The sequence below is a fragment of the Grampus griseus genome (assembly GCF_964374135.1).
Source record: "Grampus griseus genome assembly, chromosome: 3".
NCBI lineage: Eukaryota > Metazoa > Chordata > Mammalia > Artiodactyla > Delphinidae > Grampus > Grampus griseus.
In genome coordinates, this window is record NC_139019.1 from 104,430,766 (window position 1) to 104,456,995 (window position 26,230).

The window sequence follows — 26,230 nt, forward strand, 5'->3', positions numbered from 1 at the left end:
TGGGCTTGATCAGCCAACATATGATTTGGGTGGCTGGTTGTAAAATATAAGTTGAGTAAAATTCCTCTTTTGGAGTTTCAGAATAGAGAAGTTGAGAGACTAGGACCACTGTATTGCTGAACAGAAGGGTCAGCAGGAATGGCGGGCATGAGCAAGCTGCGGTTATAAGAAAGCAGATACTGTGAGTAAGGAGGGGAGCCGGTGAGCAAGATGAGAACAGGAAAAGAAAGAAGCTGAGGCACTGTGAGTAGGGTGCTGCCTCAGTTTCTGTGGTTCTTTTTTTTAAAAAATTTACCATTTATATTTAATAGAATTTTAAAAATTCATATTAATCCAATGCTTTATTTTTCAAGTTTTATTGAGATATAGTTGACATATAGGACTGAATGTTAAAGGTGTACAGCATAATGATTTGACTTACATACATCATGAAATGATTACCACAGTAAGTTTTGTTGAACATCTATCTTCTCATATAGATACAAAATAAAAGGAAAAAAAAATTTTTCCTTGTGATGAGAACTCTTAGGATTTACTGCCTTAACAACTTTCATACGTAACATACAGCAGTGTTCATTATATTTATTGCGTTGTACATTGCATCCCTTCTGTGGCTCTCTAAGAGTATTTCCTGAGGCCTGGCCCTACTGTGATTCCTATTGTCAGGTTTCTATGAGTCTCTGCATTATTATAAGCAAACAAACAAAATAACCCTCATCTGAGTGAACCCTTGCTTCCTTCAATAAATTGGCCAAAGAGTTATGTGTTCCGGTAAGCCCTTATGATGTTATGATGAGACATCTGGAAGAAAGCAGCACTGTAATCAAGAGCAGCAATATGCAGTCCCAAACTCAATGTTAATACCACTTCTTTTTAAAGCATTAGCTTAGGAAAAAAAGAGGTTATATCACTATTTCCTTTGAGACTGGGAGAATATTATGAGCTTCTTGTGTCAAAATCAGTCTTTATTTAAAAACAAATCAATCCCTAAACATAATTTTAGAAAGGAAAAGTAATTGCTGCTACAAATATCATAGGAAAATGACTATAAGTGACATAACATTGTCTGATGCTTATCAACAGTGGGATAATCACACCATCTTTTTAGATGACATGTTTCTAGATAGCTGCCTTTCCGTTTGCCAGCTGTTGGGACCAGATGGATTACTGAAAGTCTCCAGGATTCTTAGTCACATGACCACATTCCTCTCTCAAATAAGAATAATTAAATTCATTGAAGATCTTTAGGTAAAAAACATTGGGCACATGTAATCAATGCTCTGAATATGGAATACAATTAGGAAGCATTTTTATTTATGTCTCCCACTATCCCTATAAAATGTATTCACTGGGGAGTTTCTCACTCTGTCTAGGATAAAATAAAAACTAGGTAGTGTTAGGACAGTTTCGAGCATTCTTAGGCAACAGAAAGTCCTTGGTCACTCTAAATACTGTTTAGTGCATCTATTCCCGTGTTATACAATGTGGAACTTGGTTGAAAATTAAGTCTTACCCTTATCCCAGTGAGAAGCCACTTGCAGGTGGGCAGCTGTGGAAGGGGAAGGTCTTTCTCTTCTTGCTCCTGGCAGGAGGAAGATCCTTCTGGGGCTGGGGTGGGGCAAGGTGGGAGAAGCAGGGAGGGGCAGGAGTGTGGTCCCTTGAGTGATGAAGTTGTAAGATGGCCTCCAGCTTTCTGGGTCTGAGAAATATTTAAAGCAGACCACATTTCACAGAGACTTTTGCAGGTTCTTTGGAGATTGCACTCATAGCTGGTGTTGTCTCACTTGCCATTTCCTTGATTCAGGCAAATGCGCTCTCCATTTGAGCAGCCGCCTACTTCCTCAACCCCGAGGAGCCAGTCTTGCTCTGCTTCACCTCTTCCGAGGCCTGCCCGCACCCAAGGCTCTCCCCAGCCAGCCCTCTCTCCCGTTTGGCACACATCAATCCATGAATATACACACACACTCCCTTTCTTCCCTTCTTCCTTGGACAAACTCAGGGCAGCAGACTCCCTCCTTCGCTCTGCACCAGAAGGGCTTGCAAGCTCTTCTTTCACATGATTTTCCAGAAGGGAGCTAAACCACCAGGTTCTTCCTACCCAGAGACATACATTAGGCTTTCTGATGAGTTCCACTCATGTCCCTTTTTCTTGACATTACATGACCTCAAGCTTTTACTTTGGTGGGAGGTGAGAGCACATTTTTCTCTTAAAAAATCCTCCAAATATCCAGCAGTCCTTATGTGATCTAGTATTTCCTTTGGAACGTAGCACCTTGTGTGTCTTGGTGCCTCAGCCAACACTTTAGTTTTAACACCCTGTTAAGTTTGTGGAGGATTTTTGTTTGCTTGTTTGAAATTCTAATGTCAGAAATGTGTTGTTTGGATGAAGTCTGTGTACATCCTACACACCTATGACCACATGGCTATACTCAAGCAAGAATTGCTCCAAAAAACAAACCTACAGCGTCTCTGGCCAGCCCTGATTTCTGAAGGGAACCAATGGATTCTCTCCTCCTTAGCTCAGCAGACCCTGAAACTCTCTGATCAACAATCCTAGGACACAGCCCACGTAGCTTTCAAGCTGTCTGGAGCAGGAAGAAAGGAACACACAGTGCCAAGATACATAAGAGGGCGATCTTGTCTATGGCCCTCTCACTCCTGATTGTATTGAAGATGTGAATGTCCTGAAGGGCTACTGGGGGACTTCTGAGCTTAGCAGGCTTGAGGACTAGAAAGACTGAGAAAGGCTAGAATAGAGAGGCCAGATACCTCTGAGGAATCAGGAGACAGAAGGGCTGACTCTGGATGAGGGCAGAAAATAAGGGAGGATACTGCTGCAGGGAAAAAAACCACCTTACCTGAGGTCCTTCACAACGTGAACCCCTATCTTTCTTATCAGTCTCATGTTCTTCACTCCCCTCACCTTCACTCCAGCTACACAAAGCCACCCGACATTTTCTAAATATGCCATTCCCTTCCACACTCTTTTATTTTTCACCTAATTTAAGTCTAATTTTCTATGATGCCTTCCTGCCACTTTCCTCATCTGGCTGCTGTACCATTTTTTACATGTCTCAGCTCCAGCTCTCACAGCACTATGTTGTAGTGCTTTATTAACTTTCCTCTCTCCGCTGCCCAAGACAGTGAGTGTCTCTAAGACAAAGACTGTGCCTTATTCATTTTTATACTCTCACCACCTTCAGTGTTGTAGGGACTTCTATTAGTTTTCTATGCTGTGTAAAAAATTACCATAAACTTAGCAGCTTGAAATAACACACATTTATTATCTCATGGAGTCTGCAGATCAGATGTCTAGGCGTGGTGTGGCTGGATTCTCTGATCAAATTCCCACTGTGCTGAACCCAAGATGTAAGCCAGGGCTGTGATTCTCACCTGGGTTTCATGGTTCTCTTCTAGGATCACTAATTGTTGACAGGATTCATCTCCTTGAAGCTGTAGGACTGAGGTCTCCATTTTCCTGCTGGCTGTTGGCCAGGAACTACTCTCAGCTCCTAGAGGTTGCCCACAGTTTCTTGGCTTGTTGGCAGTTCACAACATGGAAGGAAGCATGTTTGCCTCCTTCCAGGCTAGCTGGAGCACATCTCTTTGATTTCATCTTCTGCAACCAGCGAGAGAGAACACTCTGCTTTTAAAGGGCTCACCTAATTAGACCAGGCCCACCCAGATAATCTTCCTTTTGCCCCATACTGTAACATAATCACAGCAGGGATATTTCATCATATCCATAAGTTCCACCCATATTCAAAGGGGAGGGAATACAAGGGTAATGGTTCATTGGGGTCACCCTAGAATTTTGCCTACCACAGGGCTCAATGAATATTTACAAAATCAAATAAGATGTGTTCCAAAAATTTATAAATTAGAAACAATGGCATTCAGTTGTAAGATTTTTTTTTCCTATTGTTACTTTGGAGGGCTTTTAAAGTTGTTTCTTAATTTGGATCCACAATGGTTAAGAATGCTTTACGTGAGATAACACGAGGGCCCTGCAGGGAACCCAGGTAGTACAAGAAATTTGGGATGGGTGCCAAGACCTGGTCTGATATCTGACTGTCTGTGTGACCTTAGCTAACTTCCTGAAACTCTCTGAATGTCAGAGTCCTCTTTAGGTATAAAATGAGGGGGGCGGGACTAAACAATGTCTAAGGTTGGCTAGCTTTAAAATTCTCTAATTTCTAAGACTAACTCATACTGATAAAATTAAAAACTAGCTAAGTGAATCATACTATCCAAATTCATTGAAATAGGTCTCAAAAGAATTTCATTACAGATGAAATTGCAATGATGCAATTTTAAGAGGAAAAGGCAGTTTTGTTTTTAAATGAATCCATTCCTCTACTGGCTGAACCTGACTAAATACAAATAAGAGTACACAACTACATTTTTAATACTTTACATAAAATGGTGAAGAATATTTTTTCTTTAGATGACATATCTGTTCAGTTATGGTCAGATGTGAATTTTCCCCAAGATATTAAAACTTGATAAAAGCACTGTCTTAAAAATAGCTGAATTAACTCAGTTGATGATAACTGAAAAACTATCAAAGGCAGTACTCAAATATTACAAATCACTTTACTGACTACCTGTAAAGCACGTTGAGATTCTTATATACATTTTGGGGTTTAAGTCTTTTGTTTTTCTCAAACGAAGTGTTTTTGGCTAGGATAATTATTCTCTTCTATCCAAAAAAAAAAGAGCTCTAATTTTAAACAGGTATTATTAAATTCCTCTGAGATAGACTTCATGCAGATGTATTTGTTAAAACATCCTTTTATTGACTGTGCACAGTTATTAACAATTCACATTTCACTTTATCTACCAAGTGGAAGAACATTTATTCTTTCATTAAAAAGTTAAGCCCTGGGCTTCCCTGGTGGCGCAGTGGTTGAAAGTCCGCCTGCCGATGCAGGGGACACAGGTTCGTGCCCTGGTCCGAGAGGATCCCACGTGCCGCGGAGCGGCTGGGCTCGTGAGCCATGGCCGCTGAGCCTGCGCGTCCGGAGCCTGTGCTCCTCAACGGGAGAGGCCACAACAATGAGACGCCCGCATACAGAAAAAAAAAAAAAAAGTTAAGCCCTTAGGGCAGCAACAGGGTCACAGAGCATTTTTCCTATAAACGGCTCTGTCCCGTGAATGTGAAATGCTTCCATACTAATACAAAGGAGAAAAATAAATAAAACAAGTAGATTTCTCCCGCCTTCCATCATCCCCTCCCTGCCAATACACTCCTCTTATTTTATAAAATGCCAACAGGTAAACAGTTCCCACATTGGTACTTCCATTAATCACAAGAGGAATATTACCATTTATTTGGCACCACTGAGTTCAGAACATCCTTAGAGCTGTGTGAAAGTGGCAAAAGGAGCATGAGGCCACAGTCATTTCCTCAGGAAAATGAGTTCTGGACAGAGAGGGTGGAAAATCCTGAGGGCGTTCATCAGCCTCCCGCACCTTGCTGCTCAAGTTTCTGGAGCTGTTTTTCAAGTTTTGAGACGTCTACTCGATGCATCATCAGAAACTGGCCATTCAAATGAAAGACGGGGATGTCAAATTTATATCTGTCATACCAAGCAGAGTTTTCTGGAAGTGTGATGTCCACCTCCTGTAAAATAAACTGAAACAGAGACAGACTAAAGCTCTAGATTTCAGAGAACATGGAACAACGCAACGGCTGTAGTGACAAACTGATCCCCAGACTGCTTCTAATGCTGAGAGGTTTTTACTGTTGTTGTTTGAGGTCCACAGTCAGCTAATGACCCTGAATTCCATAACCTGATTGATTTCTTTACATTCCCTAATTTTGCTACTTTTCTGTTACATCTGTTAGGTTCAGCATCCAGGTACTACTCAGTTCCCAATGAAATAAACAATGTCCCAACTGGGAAGCTGCCTGAGAATCAAGAAAGACATGTTTTGGCTGTAAGATTGGGAAAGGTGTCATGGTTTGCTACAGGAAAACACTTTCTTGGAAATGACAACATAAGATAAAAGGAATAGGGACAAAAACTTAACAGAAGGCCCAAATGCTGTACCTGCTAGTTAACTTTGACTCATTTTAAGAGTCAGAGTAAGAAAACCAGTACTGCTCAGAGAAAAACACTTAGGTGTAATGACTTTTACGGAAATCAGCACTAAAATCTCTCTCAAGAAAATTTAAATGAAAAAATCATTCAATCTCTTAAAGGATCCAGGCAGATACTTTATACTACATACAGTATCTATTCCATATACATAAAGCCACACTGTATTATATTACCCTGTTTTTATAAGGCTCCAGTACTTCCTTGGCTTCATCACAAAGGGGGCACGGATCCTATAGGACGAAAAAAGCCATTAAACCCAAAGAATGGCATTCAGCCCGACAAAAACCACAAGAAGCAGATTATACTTATTTTAAAGTACAGTTTTCTACCAGGTTATACTGTTTTATTTTCCAAAGCAAAACACTGCCACAGAATCTTATAAATAGCTAGTATTTCATGGTAAATGGGCTTTCAGCATTTTTTAGTTGTGTTTTGATTTTTCTTGACAAATAAATCTATCTACTAAATGTTGATGCTTATATTTGTTACACATATATGTGTGTATATATATGTACACACATTTAGATGCTTACATTTTTTTGTTACTGGCTTCATCTAATTGATATCTAGGAAGATTATTTTCCATATCATTTATAGTCCTAGGGCTTTGTCCTTCCTAGGTCAGGAGCACCTTCCAGGCCTGGCTGACATCACCAGAATGTCTTAAAGTCTGTTTTGATTGGGGGGCACTGAGATTTGCCAGCCTGTTTTTCTGTGTTTTGGTTTTGTTTTTCTTGGCCGCGCCGCACGGCTTGCAGGATCTTAGTTCGCCGACCAGGGATTGAACCCGGGCCCATGGCAGTGAAAGTGCAAAGTCCTAACCACTGGACTGCCAGGGGATTCCCAAGCCTGTTTTTCCTAATAACCCATTGGGATGGAGTTAGATAGTGATCGTCCCATCTTTAAAAGGGAAAAATCTCTTTACTTTGGGTGATGATTGTACCAACTCTTCAATGTTTCGTCAGTTTTCTCATTACAAGTGTCAGCAGTAGGTTTCCCAGACTAACTCTCCACCTTAGGAGCAAGCGAGTTTTAGTGCCCATTGTTGTTTGCACCCTAACCATCTAGAGGAGAAGTCTGCCGAGAATGCTGTGGATCATTGGCAGATTTTAAAGGCTTCTCAGGCCTTGACTCAATGAACAGGTACTACTGTAGGTTCTCTTGTATGAGCTAAAAATAGATTCAACATTACTGATGCTTATATAAAACCTGCTTTTTAACATGACAGGAAAAGATGAGCTGTTATGGAGGCCCTTCCTCCAGCTTAACTCACCTTATTTTGAAATAAGAACCTGGATCATCAAAAGACAGTTTTCCTTCAGAAAGGTCCTTCTGGCCGTATTTTTCTGCTTCAGGGCTCATTATGTTATTTTAGCATTATCGATAAATAGATTATGGATAGTCTGTGACTTTTAAAAAATTTATTTATTTATTTTTGGCTGCGTTGGGTCTTTGTTGCTGCGGTGGGCTTTCTCTGGTTGCAGCAAGCGGGGGATACTCTTTGTTGCAGTGCACGGGCTTCTCATTGTGGTGGCTTCTTTTGTTGCAGAGCACGGGCTCTAGGCACGTGGGCTTCAGTAGTTGTGGCGCATGGGCTCAGTAGTTGTGGCGCACGGGCTTAGTTGCTCTATGGCATGTGGGATCTTCCCGGACCAGGGCTCCAACCCATGTCCTCTTGCATTGGCAGGCAGATTCTTAACCACTGAGCCACCAGGGAAGCCCAGTCTTTGATTTTTAAGATAACCACGTTAAAATTCTCTGAGAAAGTTTCAAAAAGTCAAGAGAGGATCTTAAAAGCAAAACAAGAACCAGTGAAATTGCAGAAGTACCAAATTTGGTACTATTTGCTTTTATAATAAAAAAAAACTTTAGTAGAGCTAGGATCAGGTTTTTTATTTTATTTTTTTTTAAAACACAGAGAACGGGAATTCCCTGGTGGTCCAGTGGTTAAGACTCCATGCTTTCACTGCTGTGAGCCTGGGTTCCAACTCTGGTTGGGGAACTAAGATCCCACAAGCTGTGCAGTGCAGCCAGAAACAAAACAAAACAAACAACCCAGGGACTATGGAAGTCTGGGCAAATTATCACGTTTGTATATATTTTTATGAGGAAAGGTCATCAAATTTTAAAGAAATCTATGAGCTGAAAAATGACAAGACCCAGTGGTCTGGAACACTTGTACATCCTTGTCTAGGATTTTCAGTGGTGCCAATACAGCACTTTTTTACCCTATCCCTGAATTGTAGTGGACATTTGGTGGGTTGGCTGTCTACCACCCATTCCCCTTTCTTGTAGCAAGAATGCTGTGATTTTGCCTTACAGAACTGCTCTCAGCATGTGGCTGACTCCTCCCTGAACGGGGGTGGAACACCTGATTTAGGCTGAGGCATCCAGCACATCATAGCCCTTCGACTACAAATGGCTCAGGGATCGGCCAATCAGAGCCAAAGGATAGTGTGAGGGTTTTGCTGGAGTTTCTGTAGATACCTGAAATGTGAGATCTGAGGCTTGGGATCGCTGCAGTTATCCATATGAAGAGCCAGAGTGTGAACTGATTTAACCTAGAGAATGCAGTGCTGAAGAGACTGGTAATGTGCTTAAGTTTCAGAATCAAGCTACTCCTGAAACCAGAGTAACGCATAAAATCCTTTTTTTGTTTAAGCCACTCTGGGTAGTACTTTCTGTTATTTATAACTGAAAGAGACCTGATACTGTACGTTTTCTTTCAGAGGACTGTGAACTCCGGGAGGTGAGAATAATGTCTTATTATATGTCTAATGACACAAATGAAGGGTTTGGTACAAATTTTAAGCTGAATGGAAGATTAGTGTGTTTTGCTTTGGCACATGTTTTTGGCTAACTTGGCTGTTGTTCAAACTGAAAAATAGTGCAGAATAGTCAGGCTGAGTGAGCACCATTAGCCTTAAGGGATTATTTTATTTTTGTGGTTAATTTTCACATACATTTCTCATATGTAGACACAAATGATGAAATAGTTTTGTTCCATAATAATGCAATATATACTTATGAATATGAAAAGTAAAGATTAACTATTTTCAATAAATTTTTAAAAGACTTAAACTTTGTTATTAGATAACTGTCAGATATATTCAAATTGCTAAAATGTCTGAAATCTGAAAAAAATCTATCAAACAAGAGACCTTTTTTGTTTGAATTGCAGTATTATTCACTAAAGGTAATTCTATTACCCTGAACTTTATTTCCTTTTTGATTACAAATCACACAAAGTAATGTTAACTAGCAAAAGGAAATCCATAATGTTTGTCTTATAAATTTTAGAGGAAAAAGCTCTTAAAAATTTAAACTTGCTTTATAGCTTAAAACCAGTGTTAGGGGTAAGAAAATAAGTACAGTCAGTCCATTATTTGTGGATTCTGTATTTGCGAATTCATCTATTAGCTAAAACTTATTTGTAACCCTAAAATCAATACCCAAGTTTTTGTAGTCATTCACAGACACACAGGTGCATAGAGCAGTGAAAAATTTGAGTTGCTCAAAGTGCACATTTCTGGCTGAGGTGGGACAGGATGATGCTCTGCCTTCTTGTTCCAGCTCTCATACTGTAAACAAGTGTCCTTTTCTACTTAGTGCCACTCTTTTTGCATTTTTGTGCTTTTTCTTGGTTATTTTGCAATTTAAAATGGCCCAAGCATAGTGCTGAAGTGCTGTCCAATGTTTCTAAGCATAAGAAGGCTGTGATGTGCCTTACGGAGAAAATACTTTGTTAGATAAGCTTTGTTCAGGCATAAGTTACAGTGCTGTTGGCCCTGAGCTCAGTGTTAATGAATCAACAATATATGTTAAATAAGATGCCTTTAAACGGAAACACACAGAAAACAAGGTTATGTATTGATCAGTTCAAAAATGTTGTGACCAGAAGCTCATAGGAACCTAACCCTATATTTGCCCTAGGAGCAGTGGTTCAGTACTTGCTAATTCAGTGTTCGTGGTGACTTTATAGAACATGACTATCACAAATAATAAGAGTTGACTATATATCTAAGTGATACACTTGTAAACATCTGATAGTTCTTTTCTTTCAATGTATGGATCAGATGACGATTAAATATATTAATTTACCTCCTGATAACAGTGACACAATGAAGTATCTGGGTAGGATAAAGAGTTACCACTGTTGTAACTGGAACTGAAAAATTGAGGAGCTCTGAAGAAAATTTATACCATTGCTTTCCTTTCAACATTTTTCCCCTTTCTTAAATGTACAACTTTCTTCACCCAACATTTTAATCCTTTATGTTTTTAAAGTAGTGATTTTACTTTTTATTCTGTACCTTTGTGAATAAGGTTAGCACAGGCAGAGCAGTCTTGGAGGCAGATAGATTTCTCAAGAGCAGTTGAAAGGAGTATTTGGCAAGTTGCATGCTATTTCCTTGAAACCAGAGCATCTTAATTCTGCCAAAAGAAAAAGAGACAGTAAACTTATGTGCCCTAGACTTTGCTCTTTATAACAGAAACAGTAAGCTGCAAATCTATGATGGAATTTGAAGACTTCAGATGTGCTTCTTGGTGTCCAGGAGTGTCAGAGAGGCCAAGATGTTTGGCAAGTCTTCATGATGCCTCAATGTTCACTGTATTCCAAATTTAGAATTTAGAATGGGAAAAAATCCAAATGTATGGATTAGTTGTATGTCTAATCACTTGGTTTCTGTAAGCAAATTCCATGGGTTTGTTAATTAGAATAAAAAATTAAATTTCACCTGCAGATTTTGCTAGCATCCTGATGATCCCCTAAAATGTGGGAAGTTTCCTGAAATGGTTTTTATTTGCAGAGATACCTTATCTTATAGGTAAGCATTCAACAATGCCCAGCCACCTTCATGGTAAAGGAGATAGTAAGCAAGAAGCACAAGTCTGTACCTGAAGGTTAAGGCTATTACTTATGAGATTTATGACCCTCTGCTGCAAGAGGTGGGGAAACACAGAGCTGTCCTTAGAGGAACTTATAGGGGAGGTTAGGCTGAGTCAACCTGTCAAAAACAAAAATCTACTCAGCTTTTCTAAGAAGTATTTTAAAAGGAGATGGTCATCATTTTTTAAAACATCCACAAATGTACTATTGTTTCTACTGGAGATATTCCAATAAGAACAGCTTGGTAACAGCATCATGTCAAACACTAGGCTTTGAAGCTCTCTCATCCTGCTACTTTGCTCGGCATAAGACACCCTACTTATTCCTAGGTATTCTACTGAGCCTCCAGCTTTGTCCTTTAAACTACAGATATGATGATTTCACTTTTAAAACACATATGCACTGTTGACTTTATCACTTATCAATATTCCTTGCATGAATTCATTCCTGGTATCTTCATTTCTTAACTTCTCTTTATCTCTCCAACTTCATCTATCAGTTTCCCCTCCCTTATCTTGGCAACTTGCAGCACAAAGATTCTCTTTCTGTTCCTTGAATAACCAAAGATCATTTCTTCATCAGGATTTCTGTACTTGCTGTTCCTCTGCATGAAAAACTCTTAAGTAGCTTCTCATCTGGCCTGGGCTTATGTCACCTCCTTAGAGATGCCTTAGTGACTACCTTACCAATGTGGGCCAGTCCACCACTCTTCTTCCTCATATCTTGCTGCAGTTTTCTTTTATCCTTCACTATCTAAAATTATTTCTTTACCTATATGTCCCCTCTACTACAACATGAGTTCCATAGGAGCAGATACTTGTTCACTCCAATATTCCCGAGCATCTACAATTAACCTGGTACATAGTAGGTGTTCAAATAGTTGTTCGAATGTTAATAGTACTGGAGTGAGCCTTTCCCTCCGTCTTTAGTCTCACCTCTAACCCTGATCAGACACTCAGTGTGCACAGCAGTCACTATGTGGGCGGATCTCATATCCTAACTAAAAGTCAGTGCTTCTCACGGTGTCCACAAGATGCAGGCCAGGGTGCTGCAGCTGGTCCCAGCCCCTTCACCACCACCTTGAATCTCCTCCTGCTCTGCTCCAGAGAGCATGCCTGTAATAATTATGTACTAATCTCTACTGGTGAGCAGGCTTCTCAGCATAAGATTAGCTTTAAACTCATTTCAAACAGAATGATATGACTTTAGAGAAAAGCACTAAATCCATATCAAAAAAGAGTAAAGAAGACGGGACAAAAGGATTGGATTCTGATCTGTGAAAACTATAATCTTTCCTTCTCTCTTAAATCCTTAGTCTTTCACTTCTCCCTGGATCTCCCTGCTAACTAAATGGTCCTGATAATGCATAAAAAAGGCATGTGATAAGGATTTTACAAGGACCCAGCATTATTCTAAGGAGGAAAATGGATCTAAACAATTTCACAATATGCTGTGCTGCTTTCAACTAAGTGATAAGCCCTGGTATATGTATGTTCCATAAATTCAGCAGAACCAACACTCCAATAGGTGAATGTGGTTGGAGACAATAGCTTCCAAACATGGCTCTGTCTACAGAGGATATAAAGGAAGGGGAGGGCTTCCCTGGTGGTGCAGTGGTTGAGAGTCCACCTGCCAATGCAGGCCACGCGGGTTCGTGCCCCCGTCCGGGAGGATCCCACATGCCGCGGAGCGGCTGGGCCTATGAGCCATGGCCGCTGAGCCTGCGCGTCTGGAGCCTGTGCTCCGCAGCGGGAGAGGCCACAACAATGAGAGGCCCGCGTACCGCAAAAAAAAAAAAAAAAGAAAGAAAAAAAAAGGAAGGGGAAGTATCAATGGAATGCTAGCCATGTTTACGACAGGTAGAAATTTCTGCATCGTTGGTTTTGGCAAGGCCTTACGCCAACAGTGGCACACCCTCCTAGGGTATGAAGTTAAAGAAATTGTATAAAATGAAGGAGAAAGAAAATTTTAAAAATCAGTTTTGTGAGAGTAAAGGTAGAAAGATAGCTCTTGGAAATGAGAAAGAGCAGGCTATCTAAGGCAGTGACCTAAGGTTACAACCAGGACAGTGAACGGCAGCTGTGTGCTTTTGGTGGAGGGATTTAAGATTTATTGATGTCAGGCTGGTAAGGAATGGAAAACTTACTGCTTTCACCTAATTGAGTTGAGACTGAGGTGTTAAGGCTTTTGTTAAAAAAAAAAAATTCACATTCACAATGGAAATCTGCTTCAGTATTTCCAACATGACAAAACACAGCATGTGGTCTTGGTTGCAACCAAGACAAATAAAACCTGTCAGAGTAAACAGAGTTGCTGTTCTTTCCAGATTTGCTAGAATACTTGTTCAACCAACCCAAAAAGCTAAGTAAAGTCTTCAGAGATGCCACAACCATCTTGTTTAAAACTAGTTCTCTTTTCCATGTTAGTCTCTATTTCTCCTTTTTTTAAATATGTATTTAATCACTTAAACATGGCACATTTGTTTACTGAGAAATGCATTAGCATTATGCAATTTTACTACCTGCATATTTTCCAAATGCTCCAGCGCACTAGGACACGTGCGTTTTACCACATTGTTAAATTAACTTATTTCTTCGTTGGCACTGTATTATAAAATTATATTAGAGTCTGATACAAAAAAGAATTCCCATACCTCTCCTAGGCAGAAATAAGATATTATGGCTAAAGTTCTGAACACTGGAGTTCACTTTGTTCTAGAAATAAAAAGTAAAATGAAAAATGATACACTCCAACTGGAACACCCCAAACCCTAACACCACTGCTGTCAATGTTACAGTCACCCCATCATGCTTTCTTGAAGTAAAATCTTAATATTGGCTACTCTGACAATGTGACATTTTCATTAGTTCTATTATTTTTGAACGGTATCTCAGCACTATAAGAAATACTCTGAAAGGCGGTCTATGCCTGTTGGCTCATGACTGTGGGAGGACAGCACCATTTTGATTATGTCACTGAATTTAGTCATGAAGTGTGTGTCCTTACTATACACAAAGACACAATTTTATCCTCTGTATTTTGTTACATGCCTCTGTGATATGAGCAAAAAGAGATGTGTTCATAATATCAAAGAAGCACAATTGGGTCACCTTTGTCACAGACAAAAAAAAAAGCATAACACTGGATTTAGAATGTGCCTAAAACAAATTCCACAGCCTAACAATAAAGATGGTGACTCCTGCTGTTTCAAGTCCACTGCCGCTCAGAGGCATGGATCACCCTGAAAGAGAAAGGGAATGCTGGCTTTTCAACAAAACTGAGGCCGACTCCAGTGGTCTTTATGGCAGAATCAAATAACAACATGGAGGAGGACTCACTGGACCAATTCAGCCCTCCTTGAAGCAAGATATAGAATTTTCCCTGCGAAGCACTGAAGGACATACCATTAAAACAACTGATTATTGCATAGAAGGAACCCAGGGTCATTTGAGCCTTTATTAAGGATTATTCATTTCTTGCATGAGGAGCCGCCCGGGCTATGGCTGCACATCTCTTATGTGGGGTTCTTGGATTCTTCAAATGCTGTGTGTGTCTGATTAGAAGGGAAACAACATTGTTCTTGCTTGAGTAGAGAAACTGACCTTCACTGACCAGAATTTTTATTCATATGAAGAGTCCTTGAGCACACCAAATCTCCAAGCTCATATGATCCCTCATCAGCAAGCTGCAGTGTTCTTAGCTCATGTGCAAAATCAGAAAGTTTATATAACCTCAGGTACTGCCTTCATTATTAACAGATAATGTTGGAGCTTCTTCACAAGAATACAATGTAAATTTAATGCTGAGCGGACATTAACCAAACACTATTACCGTCACTCTCGCTGAACCTGTGTTCCAGAAAGAGAGGCTCAGGGCTTCCGTCCCGTCCTTTATGCCATGTGAGATGTTAAGTGCTCCATTTCACATTCTTTACCATCTAAGTACAGCATTCCTATTTTTACACAATGACTAGAAACACATGCACGCACACACACACACAAACACATCCCTCTCTTGGGAGCAAAATCCATTATTTTAGATTACTGAAAGTTTATGTAATGAGGTGAGGTTGCTCTTAGGGGACTCATCTGGGTCACTGGGCTCTACCTAATCCAGGGAAACAGGGACAAATGATGCCTCCCCAGTGGTCTTATATGCTTTTGGTCAGTCAGCTGTGTCCAAACCTCCCTCTCTCCCAAACAAGTGAGAGCCTACCCTAGGATCTTGGGTCCAAGTGTGGAGCCAAGAGTGACAAGGACACGCAGCATATAGAGACGCAATCAAAGCTGCAAATTGAGCAGATACTTTGAGGTGTCAATTCCAAGGGGCTAAGCAGGGTTAGAATGAGGCTACAGAACAGAAACAGAGGGTAGGGGGTGGAAGGCAACCTGGGGCGGGGCCCTCACTTCCTGCGTGCGTGAGATCTCAGGCGCTTTTTCAGCCACAGCAGTCAGGGTACCCGGCCAGGGGAACTGCCAAGGAGGTAGCACCAACTCAGACATGATATTACAACAAGGATCCCCAGCTCACCACCCACCTGTGGGCCCACTTGTACATGGCCTCATGCTCAGCTTCATTCTTTCTTTTTTTTAAAAATAACATAACATTATATTAGTTTCAGGTGTAAAACATAATGATTTGATATTTGCATACATTGCGAAATGATCACCACAGCCTCGCCTGGCTATGCATTTGGACTGCTGATTTGATCCCACATAACACATGAAACCCTGAGCAGACATACCATGCATGTCCACTCCATTCCCTGCAGCTTCTACTTCCAGGCTTCAGTGCCAACAGGTTTACCACGTGGGGGGCAGAGAAGCCTGTAGAGAATCAGTCCCAGAAAGGAATGACTGGTCATATGAGTTCCTACAGACAAAACCCCTTTTTATTTTTTTTTAAATTATTACCATGACTGTGGGGTTTCCAAGTATCTGGATGTCTCTACTACACTGTTTGAATGCAATGGGTGCTCTGTTGATTTGCATTCAACACACTGATTTGTGCAAAAGTTTTCTAACTATTTGAAGTGTGGGTCTGGCCTAACCAGTAAGATTATAATTTCACTGAAGGTATATGGCATTTACATATCCATCACTTGGTACATACACTCTGTCCCCATATCCCCCCCCACCGCTTCAAATTCTTAGCAAAATAAGCCATTATTGCTTTTTCTTCATCCTGTCTGGTGTTTAGTCCATTTCTTTCCCTCCAAATAAAACTCTCACATGGAGAAATCAACTCCACATTCTGGATACAAGCAACAAGAATTATAGAGAGATGTACTCCAGCAGATTCAGGAGGAGGGAGTTAAATTCCTCACTGAAACAATATAAATACAAGAGAGATCACAACAGGGACATCCAATGGGCAACTTTAAATGTCATAAGAGAAAGGAAGAGTACTGTGGGCTGAGATTGCAAGTGGTTTCACGAGAGAAGGATCCTAAATCATGTTGGATTTCGATACGTAGAAAAAGGGGAAGCATTCCGAAGCCCGGGTTAGACACAAAGGCATGAAGTAGGAATGCTGTGGCCTTTTGGATGGGAGCCAATGAAGGGTTTTAAACGAGAGTGATGTGATAAAATCGGTGTTTTAGGAGATTGATCTGGCAGCAGCGAGCAGGATGGCTGCAAAGGAAAGAAGAATGGTGACGGGAAAGAGTTCAATTATGAAAATCCAGGTGTGGGATGAGATCATTCATTCAACAATTACCTACTGTTTTCCATGTCTTAGATACTCATAGGTACTGGGTTCAGTGGTGAACAGAAAAGTCAGGTCCCTGGCCTCATGGGGTCCATATTATAGGGAAGTTAAAGAGACTCTTTTATGTCTCTCAACATCAGACAGTGGTAAGCAGAGGGGAGGGAGTGAAACAAGGTGATGTGATGGTGACTAAGGCAGGTCCTTTAAATAAAATGCTCTGAGCAGGTGTCATTTTTGCTGAGGCTAAAGGCTGAGAAGGTACAAAGATCTGAAGGAAGAGCATTTTGGGGAGAGGGAACAGTAAGTGCAGACTCTGGGGTAAGGACAACCTTGACTTAGTGGAAGAAACAGAAAGGACCATGTGGCTAAAGCACAGTAAGCAAGGGGAAGAGTGGAGGAGACACATCAGTGGGGGTTGGATCACCTAAGGCCTCACAGGCTATGTTAGAGAACTGAGGTTCTATTTTCACGCAGTTAGATTTAGAGGAGGGAAGTGATGGGTCTCATGTACATTTTATATTTATTTATTTAAAAGATTTTTTTTTTGATGTGGACCATTTTTAAAGTCTTTATGGAATTTGTTACAATATTGTTTCTGTTTTATGTTTTGGTGTTTTGGCCACGAGGCATGTGGGATCTTAGCTCCCTGACCAGGGATCGAACCCTCACCCCCCGCATTGGAAGGTGAAGTCTTAACCACTGGATCACCAGAGAAGTCCCTCATGTACATATTAAAAAGATGACTTTAATGCTGTATGAGAATGGATGTCAAGAGTGGAAGCAGGGACCCAGTTAGGGGCTACTGCCGTAGTCCAGGTGAGAAAGGAGGGTGGTGTGGACAGGGCCAAAAGGACCTGCCAATGAACTGGATATGAGGAATTAAAAATGACAGTAAGGACTATTCTAGTTTTGGTTTTGAGCTGCTGGGTGAGTGCCATTTACTAAAATGGCAGCTGAGGCAGGAACAGATTGAGGGATGTATGGGTCTGGGAGCTCAGTGAGGGACAAGCTGAGACTCAAGCAGAAAGTCGCGTGTACAGGTTTGGTAGTCAGGAGAGAAACCAGGGCTGAAGATAAAATTTCGAGACTCCCTCAGTTTAAGGGCTGTAATTACACCTGAGATCATGAGACCATCTAAATAGCAGAGAAAAAGAAGATGACCCAGGACAAATCTCTGAGGCTATCCAACATCAGAAGTTGGATAGAGAGGAGCTAGCAAAGGAGGTAGAAAGGGTGGTGAGGTAGGAGGAAAATCAGAAAAGTGGGCCATCATGGAAGCCAACAGGAGAAAGTGTCTCCAGAAAGAGGGGAGTGGCCCACTGTCAAAAAGAGTGATAAGGGCTTGGACTAGAATAGGGGTAGTCAAAGAAGCTACCACAAATCAGATGAGATGCGTCTCATGTTGCTCCAAAAGAATGAAACCTGCCAACCAATGCCTACCCCTAAAATGAACTACCTTGTCTGACTCTTGCCTAATTTCACATCTTAAGTAAAAGGGGATATTTCTGAGGATGGAGGCAGTGGGGTAGGGGAGAAGAGTAAAAGCAAAATTTGGTTGGGTGTCTTAAAAAGAGATAATAAATGTAAAAATCATTGTATAAGTTAAAAAGCAGAATAGAGAAATAAGGCTTAACTATTTATTACTAAATAATACAAAAAATAAGGTATTGTTACTAATAATGATAATGATGATGTTTCTACTGACTGAAATGTGCTTTTACTGGCTCCAAAAGGAAGATTTAAAACTCTAGGCATAATAGTCTCAGAAATAGGGAATTGCAAAACTGAAAAATATTTCAAACAGAAATAGCTGAAAACTTCAGATTGTGAACATTACTTAAATAGGAATTCCTAAGACATGATATCACTGATTAAAGACGCAGCATATTTATCTTCTCCTAAGACTGAATACCTAGACCAGCAAATACCTCGGCACCAGGTATTGGCTTACCTTACTCAGGTCTCACATAGTTACAGAACAGGATACTGAAATTCAGTTTGCAAGGGGTAGAAGTTTCCCCTTGATAGGTTCTGAACAAAAGTCACTTCCCTTCCAGTTGCTCCTTCCCAATACTTGCCTTTATATTTTCAAGGAAGAGAAAATTCAGTACCACTATTATTTTACCAATGATATCTTCAACCCAACCCTTGTACATCAAAACAGAAGCTGCCTAGGCAGTGGTAAAGTTGGATTTATTAATAATCTTTAAAGACAAAACTTGTTCCAAAGTATTTTTGAATACATTGTATAGAGAGGTCAAAGTAAATTTAAATGAACATAGTTCCCATGAACTCGTCAGGGGAATTAAGCACAAATGGTATGATTCTTCATCTAGACCTTTAAAGTTACTCTTTCTTACAGAGTTTCAGTTGGAATTCAGCATGTTTGAATTCCTGGGTGCATTTCTGTGTGCAGATTTCATAAATATAAACCCCAAAGACAGGCAATTCCACTAATTTGTTCTCTGATGCTAGGCAGTTCCTCATCTCTTTAAGCCTGTTTCATCAACTGTAAAATGGAAATACAACCCCCGTCCTGTTCTGTCGTTTTAGAGACTAGGAGAAACTCTGCACGTAGGCTCTGCTTTTTAAATATCTTCCAGATCAGAGAAGGGGAAACCACATACAGAAGAAATGCCATGGTAATAACTCAAGACGTCAAAGGTCTCCAAAGAAAGGCTTGGAAGTAGTTACCTGTAGGAGTCTAAAATGCTAGGCCATTAAAAGAGGACCAACATTCATACACAGATCTGGGCAGAAGTGTAAACGGGCTTGCTCTTTGCAAACTCGCTTCTCTAGCTCCTCAGTCATAACTGGGAAGCCTTGGCATCAGAAGAGACCCAGCAGGAAAATGGGGGAGGCGACATTAGGGTGGCTGGACACTGATCTTGCAACTGTTTGAGCATCTGAGATGGAAAAGTGCCTCCGAAAAGGAAGAATAATGTGTTTCTTTCTTATTGATGGACACATTTAAAGAATGATTTTTAATGGCAGACCCTCATCATCTTGGCATTCTCCTCCATGTCCAGAAGTGCTGCTGTGTTTGCCTAGACCTATAGCAAGCTGACAAATGTGAAATGAAAGGGAGGAGGAATCTTCAGAGTAAGCAAGAGTTTGTTTTAGAATCTTTGGACCTTAGCAGTCACATTTTCCAGATCATTGCTTCAGAGGAGTCTACTTGGTAACGGGGTTGGTTTCCAAAAAAACATTCAGCTAAGAAAAATAAAATGAAGATGCTGATCAAGAACAGTAATATAGGGGCTTCCCTGGTGGCGCAGTGGTTGAGAGTCCGCCTGCCGATGCAGGGGACACGGGTTCGCGACCCGGTCCGGGAAGATCCCACATGCCGCGGAGTGGCTGCGCCCGTGAGCCATGGCTGCTGAGCCTGCGCGTCCGGAGCCTGTGCTCCGCAACTGGAGAGGCCACAACAGTGAGAGGACCGCATACCGCAAAAAAAAAAAAAAAGAACAGTAATATACTGTTACTATACACTCCCTCTAGCACCCAGGGGTCCAAAGGGGATTCTGGACTAATTCTTGTTAACACAGTGGGGCTTGCACAAACTGTACCCCTCCCCTTATCCTCAACCTTAAATATACTGACTCAGCATCTGGCCTAGGGCAGAGGCATATTCTGAATTCAGAGTGTGCAACAATGTTCAGTACTATTAAGACATAATGGCTGCTTTTCAATACGTGGTGCTGGGAAAACTGGACAGCTACATGTAAAAGAATGAAATTAGAACACTTCCTAACACCATACACAAAAATAAACTCAAAATGGATTAAAGACCTAAATGTAAGGCCAGACACTATAAAACTCTTAGAGGAAAACATAGGCAGAACACTCTATGACATAAATCACAGCAAAATCCTTTTTGACCCACCTCCTAGAGAAATGGAAATAAAAACAAAAATAAACAAATGGGACCTCATGAAACTTAAAAGATTTTGCACAGCAAAGGAAACCATAAACAAGACAAAAAGACAACCCTCAGAATGGGAGAAAATATTTGCAAACGAAGCAGTTGACAATGGATTAATCTCCAAAATATACAAGCAGCTCATGCAGTTCCATATCAAAAAAACAAACAACCCAATCCAAAAATGGGCAGAAGACCTAAATAGACATTTCTCCAAAGAAGATATACAGATTGCCAACAAACACATGAAAGGATACTCAACATTACTAATCACTAGAGAAATGCAAATCAAAACTACAATGAGGTGTTACCTCACACCCGTCAGAATGGCCATCATCAAAAAATCTACAAACAATAAATGCTGGAGAGGGTGTGGAGAAAAGGGAACCCTCCTACACTGTTGGTGGGAATGAAAATTGATACAGCCACTATGGAGAACAGTATGGAGGTTCCTTAAAAAACTAAAAATAGAACTACCATATGACCCAGCAATCCCACTACTGTGCATATGTCCTGAGAAAACCATAATTCAAAAAGAGACATGCATCACAATGTTCATTGCAGCTCTATTTACAATAGCCAGGACATGGAAGCTACCTAAGTGTCCACAGACAGATAAAGAAGATGTGGTACATATATACAATGGAATATTACTCAGCCATAAAAAGAAATGAAACTGAGTTATTTGCAGTGAGGTGGATGGACCTACAGAGTCTGTCATACAGAGTGAAGTAAGTCAGAAAGAGAAAAACAAATACCGTATGCTAACACGTATATATGGAATCTAAAAAAAAAAAATGGTTCTGATGAACCTAGGGGCAGGACAGGAATAAAGATGCAGATGTAGAGAATGGACTTGAGGACACGGGGAGGGGGAAGGGTAAGCTGGGATGAAGTGAGAGAGTGGCATGGACATATATACACTACCAAATGTAAAATAGGTAGCTAGTGGGAAGCAGCTGCATAGCACAGGAAGATCAGCTCGGTGCTTTGTGACCACCTAGAGGGGTGGGATAGGGAGGGTGGGAGGGAGGCGCAACGGGGAGGGTATATGGGGATATATGTATATGTATAGCTGATTCACTTTGTTAAACAGCAGCAACTAACACACCATTGTAAAGCAATTATACTCCAATAAAGATGTTAAAAAAAAGACATAATGGCTGCAAAGCTGAAAGCCAAGAAAGCCTGAATAATGTGGTTGGGTTATATCATACATGAGGGCTTAATAGAATTTAAAAACCAATTTGAAAATTCCCTCATTCCATAAAGATAGCATTTCAGATGACGGCAAAATCATGCTAGTTCAAGGGATGGGAACAAAGTACATAAGGAATTATGCAGACTCCTCTCCACATTATCCTTCTTAACCAAAATAACCCATTCCCTTTGAAGGTATATCTGATACTTAATACTGACCCAGAAAGAAGGCAATTTCATTAAAACATCTTAGTCTTATTGTGCCCAGCTAGTAATGCCAGTTTCCTTGCTATTTAAAAAGCACACAACTTCATTTCCAAAAGTAACTGTTTGCAGTTCAAACTCCATCCACCCAGGCAATGCCTTCCATTTGTCACTAATACTCCACCATTTCCAATTCATCTTGCCTAAGAGGCGCGTTATCCACATGACCACACAAGACCTGAAAGATGCTTCATTCATTTTTAGCCATTTTGTAGCAAATGACTTTGGAACATTTGAGATATTAAATCCAGCATTTCTTTGGACTTGTAACACTAATACCTGAATGTTGGGAACTATCCACTCTTGAGGTCATGCCTCAGCCACCCTCAGTTATGTGAGATTCTGCAATTCTCTGAGTCCTAATCTGTTACTTAAAACTTGTCACTGATAGAAAAATCTTAATATTTTGGAACTGGATGCCAAGACACTTTGGAGATTTCCCTTGCTTTATGGATAAAGAAACTGTTTTACCAAAGCCTTTTATACTGCATTTTTTTTCCTCTATATTTCTCTTTGAACAGTGCCTATTTTTATGTATGATGAGACCAACACAGAATTCTCAGAACTGCAAGGGACCTCCAAGTTCAACCCCCTTTTTCCAAAAAAAGTCTCAAAAAGTTTTATACATGAATCCTCAGAGTATACTGAATAACAGATATCACATTTTGTTTAAGATTTAATTTAAGGATGGAGAGAATGAGGAAAACTCTCAGCTTCGGATGGCAGAATTCTTTTACTATAAGAAAGAGGTTCTGATCTCTAAATCTAAGATGATACAGATTAACTTTATTTTCGAACTTGGAGAAACAGAGCTGAGTTTAGAATTGTCTCATTTTTTTTTTTTCCAGTCTATATCCTAAGATGCTTTGGCTGACTAAATTTCTGTTAAATAACAGTATCCTTTCTCTTGGCTGACTAGAAGAACTACATGTTTTAAGAAGAAAAGAGTTTAAAAAATTAAATAATTCAGTCTTTGTCCTTCCCTCTGACTAAAGTAGAAGCCACTTCCCCATTATTTCATGATTAATATGAAAAAGTACAGGAACAATGAGAGGAAGTTCATCTGTTTCCAGTAGTAACATTCTGGTTTCTGTTGGAATTCCATTGGCAACAGAAGGAAGCAGCATATACCACATGCCTGCCCTATTACAATACACAAAGCTGTCAACTTTGAACTCTTTTGAAATGTTAGTAAAGTAGAAAAGATGATTGTGGCTTTCCTTCAATATTATTTGGGTAACCTAGCCTTAAAATAGTGAACAAACATAAGTCCTTTATCCTTAAGGCAGGACCAGACCAAGATATTAGTGGCCTAGGTAAGCTAATAATTTGGCATACCTTCAAATGGATACTTTTCAAATATTCACTCAACAGGTGTTTGGGTGAGGAGCTGGGCATGGCAGGCCTTGAGAGAGTGGAAAGGGGGCTGGTGGGGCCTTTTAGTTTGCATACTCTATTCAGTATAACAAAGACCATGTAAACTGATCAGGCTAGATCTCTTTGGAAGGCAGTTTGGTGACCATCTGTAGATTTTCAAATATGCCCTTCCCTACTCCAAGCTGTTTATCGAGGCATTAGTAACTGCAGCATTTATAACTGCACTGGTAGCTCCTTGAAAGGTTACTGCTTTATATTCTTTTCTCTACCTTGTTGCATTCCCAGTGATGCTTTCATACTCCTTATAGATCCAGCCTCCCTTCTATACCATGTACTGAGTGTTTGTTATGTGCCAGGCACCATGCCAGATACTAGAAATATAAAAGTGATTAAGATACTTTCCCTGCCCTTAAGGACACACCTTGGGTAGGGGAAAGATTTACAAACAAATAATACAATACCAAAGTGATGAAGCCTATAGCAGTAAAATGGTTATTACTAGATATTACTGGTAAAATGCTCTGAAATCCTTTCTTAAAATAGAAGGTATTTTGAATTTGCCTCTATCTCTGGAAATCTTATCTTGGGTAAGGATTGGAATGAAAAGAGAGTAATGTTTTCATGCCTCCAGTTCTCTGCGGCTGTAACTGAGATGGGAAGGTAGGGATGTGGAATAATATCTACGTGAAACTTAGCCCAAACCTTTCACTTTGCATATTCTTCCTCAAATAATTTTCTCTCAAACTTGCTATGTGATACTAGGGGAAGGATGAAGGAAGCTCACCTAGTCCCTGCTACCTGTGTAGCTACACATCCCTGGATCCAGATAGTTTCTCCCCTTCAAAATAATTGCAAACAATATTAAAACTGCGTGCAGGAACTATTCCAGCTGGCTTTTGGCTTCCTCTGATGTACACTCCTTGAATAAAGCAGTGGCAAAATTAGATTTAAAATAAGGAACATTAAAAAAAAAAGTACTACTTGTACCAGATCTCTTCAAGGTCCTGCTACGTGTGAAACCCTGAGCCCTGGCATTAGAGTAACTAAATGCATCAGCCAGCTGGAGTATGCACATGTTATGAAATACAAAAACCTCAATAATAAAAAAACCCTTATTTTGAAGGCATACTTCCACATTGCCTCTGGGTACTTAAAAGTCCGTGAGAACCAGGCATCTGGAATAAAATAGAAATACAGTCCAATAAATTCCCAAGTTGGAAAATCCTCCTCTCTATTTCCTTACCTGCCATCAATCCATCTAAAGGAAACCACATAGCCATATTTTCCTCCAATAAAGGAGACATAAAAATATTGATCCTTCCTTGGCAGGTAGCTACTACTGACCACAATAAGCACGAAGAAAGAAACTCTGCAGAGTCTGCCTTTCTAAAACACTAGCCCCGCCAACCTTAATTTTCACAACAGGACCTTTTTGGTTCCAGGCAATTCTTCAGCAGAACAGGACCCAGGTTATTAGGCTACGACATTTCACACAGAACAATGATTAGTTCTGCCTTACCCCCAATATTACTATAACCACTCAGTATTTCCAGGGCACACCTCTTTTTCCAAGTGTTTTAAATCTCAGTGCATACAGCTGTAAATATTGGTAGACAGCTTCATAAGCATTTTCACACAGTATTCCTGAGATAATTAGTAAATGAGAAGACTGTGGCCTCTAATAGGCACTTCATCTTCAGCAGTCCCACACTGAGACATGGCTCTCATGGCTGCCTAACCAAGGTAATGTGTGGTTAAGGAGACGTGCTTATGCTGGGGAATGTGCTAGAAAGTGTGGGGGGCATAACAGATCTTAGACACTATCCCTGTCCTGGAGGAGCTGAGAACCTTGGGGTTTAGCTGGGCCATACTGTGGATTTAAGTGCTCTAAAATATAAAGTACGACGTAAAATACTTTCTGTTAAGAAACAAGAATAAAGATCTGCCAGGCAAAAAACTCCTTGTTCTTCAACAGAACAGCCTTAGAAACAGACACTTGCCTATTCATGTTAGTAGCAATTTAGTAGGGACTTTTTGTAACTCTGGACTTAGTTTAAAAAATTGTTTGAGGGATATTTGTCAGGGGTGACTGACAAGGCTAAGTATTTGAGAACTGTACAGTCTCTGATTTATTCTCTCATGGTTCAGCACCCAGAGGGCTGCTTTTGCCCAACAAAGGCAGACAGGAAGTCCAGAGAGCCCCAGGACTCACAGTGCTCCTGCCAGCACCCACGATTAAACCTTTCAGCCCTCAATTAAAGGTCAACATGGTTGCTCAAAAATATTTATTTAAAAAGGCAGTCATCTCAGCCAGTCGAGATTATATTACCACTTCATAAAACTCGAATAAATCCGAAGCAGGGCATCTGTGAATCACGGAAGAAGCGTAAAGTTGTGATGTTTTCTGCTTCCTCTTAAAAAGCTACCTTTTCCACCCGTGATTCTGTTCACTTCCCAGAGCGCCATCGCGCGCGCGCGCGCACACACACACACACACACACACACTCTCTCTCTCTCTCTCTCTCTTTCTCTCTCTCTCACGCTTATAATTTGCCCCCAGAGGTTCACGGATTTATGGCTCCCAGTTTAATTAAATTTCCTGTAGTGACAATCGAAATCGGCAGCGTGCGGCACAGTGTGGGGCTTCCGTGCCCCCCTCTCCAGCCCGCGTGCCGACTCCAGGGGGAACCCTGCGAGCGCCCAACTGCCAGCACCCGACCTCCGGCACCCACCTGAGCTCGGCTGCTCGGGTCGCCGCTT

General features: G+C 40.6%; 1 protein-coding gene across 1 annotated transcript; it reads right to left on the bottom strand.

Moving 5' to 3' along the window:
• Positions 1-4,808: 4,808 nt before the first annotated feature.
• LOC309821192 (glutaredoxin-like protein C5orf63 homolog) lies at positions 4,809-26,230 on the bottom strand. Its single transcript, XM_082652367.1, has 4 exons — positions 26,203-26,230; positions 10,421-10,541; positions 6,281-6,337; positions 4,809-5,638 (listed from the first exon to the last, which is right to left on the bottom strand). Exons 2-4 carry the CDS (start codon positions 10,532-10,534, stop codon positions 5,462-5,464), a joined length of 348 nt encoding a protein of 115 aa, XP_082508493.1. The 5' UTR covers positions 10,535-10,541; positions 26,203-26,230; the 3' UTR covers positions 4,809-5,461.

What these genes read in the sequence shown, in the direction of transcription:
- LOC309821192 (XM_082652367.1), bottom strand. Translation starts at nt 10,534, where the DNA reads ATGCTCTGGTTTCAAGGAAATAGCATGCAACTTGCCAAATACTCCTTT. An exon ending in TGCTAACCTTATTCACAAAG is followed by an intron (nt 6,338 to 10,420) that starts GTACAGAATAAA and finishes TTCGTCCTATAG; the next exon opens with GATCCGTGCCCCCTTTGTGA. An exon ending in TGGAGCCTTATAAAAACAGG is followed by an intron (nt 5,639 to 6,280) that starts GTAATATAATAC and finishes TCTCTGTTTCAG; the next exon opens with TTTATTTTACAGGAGGTGGA.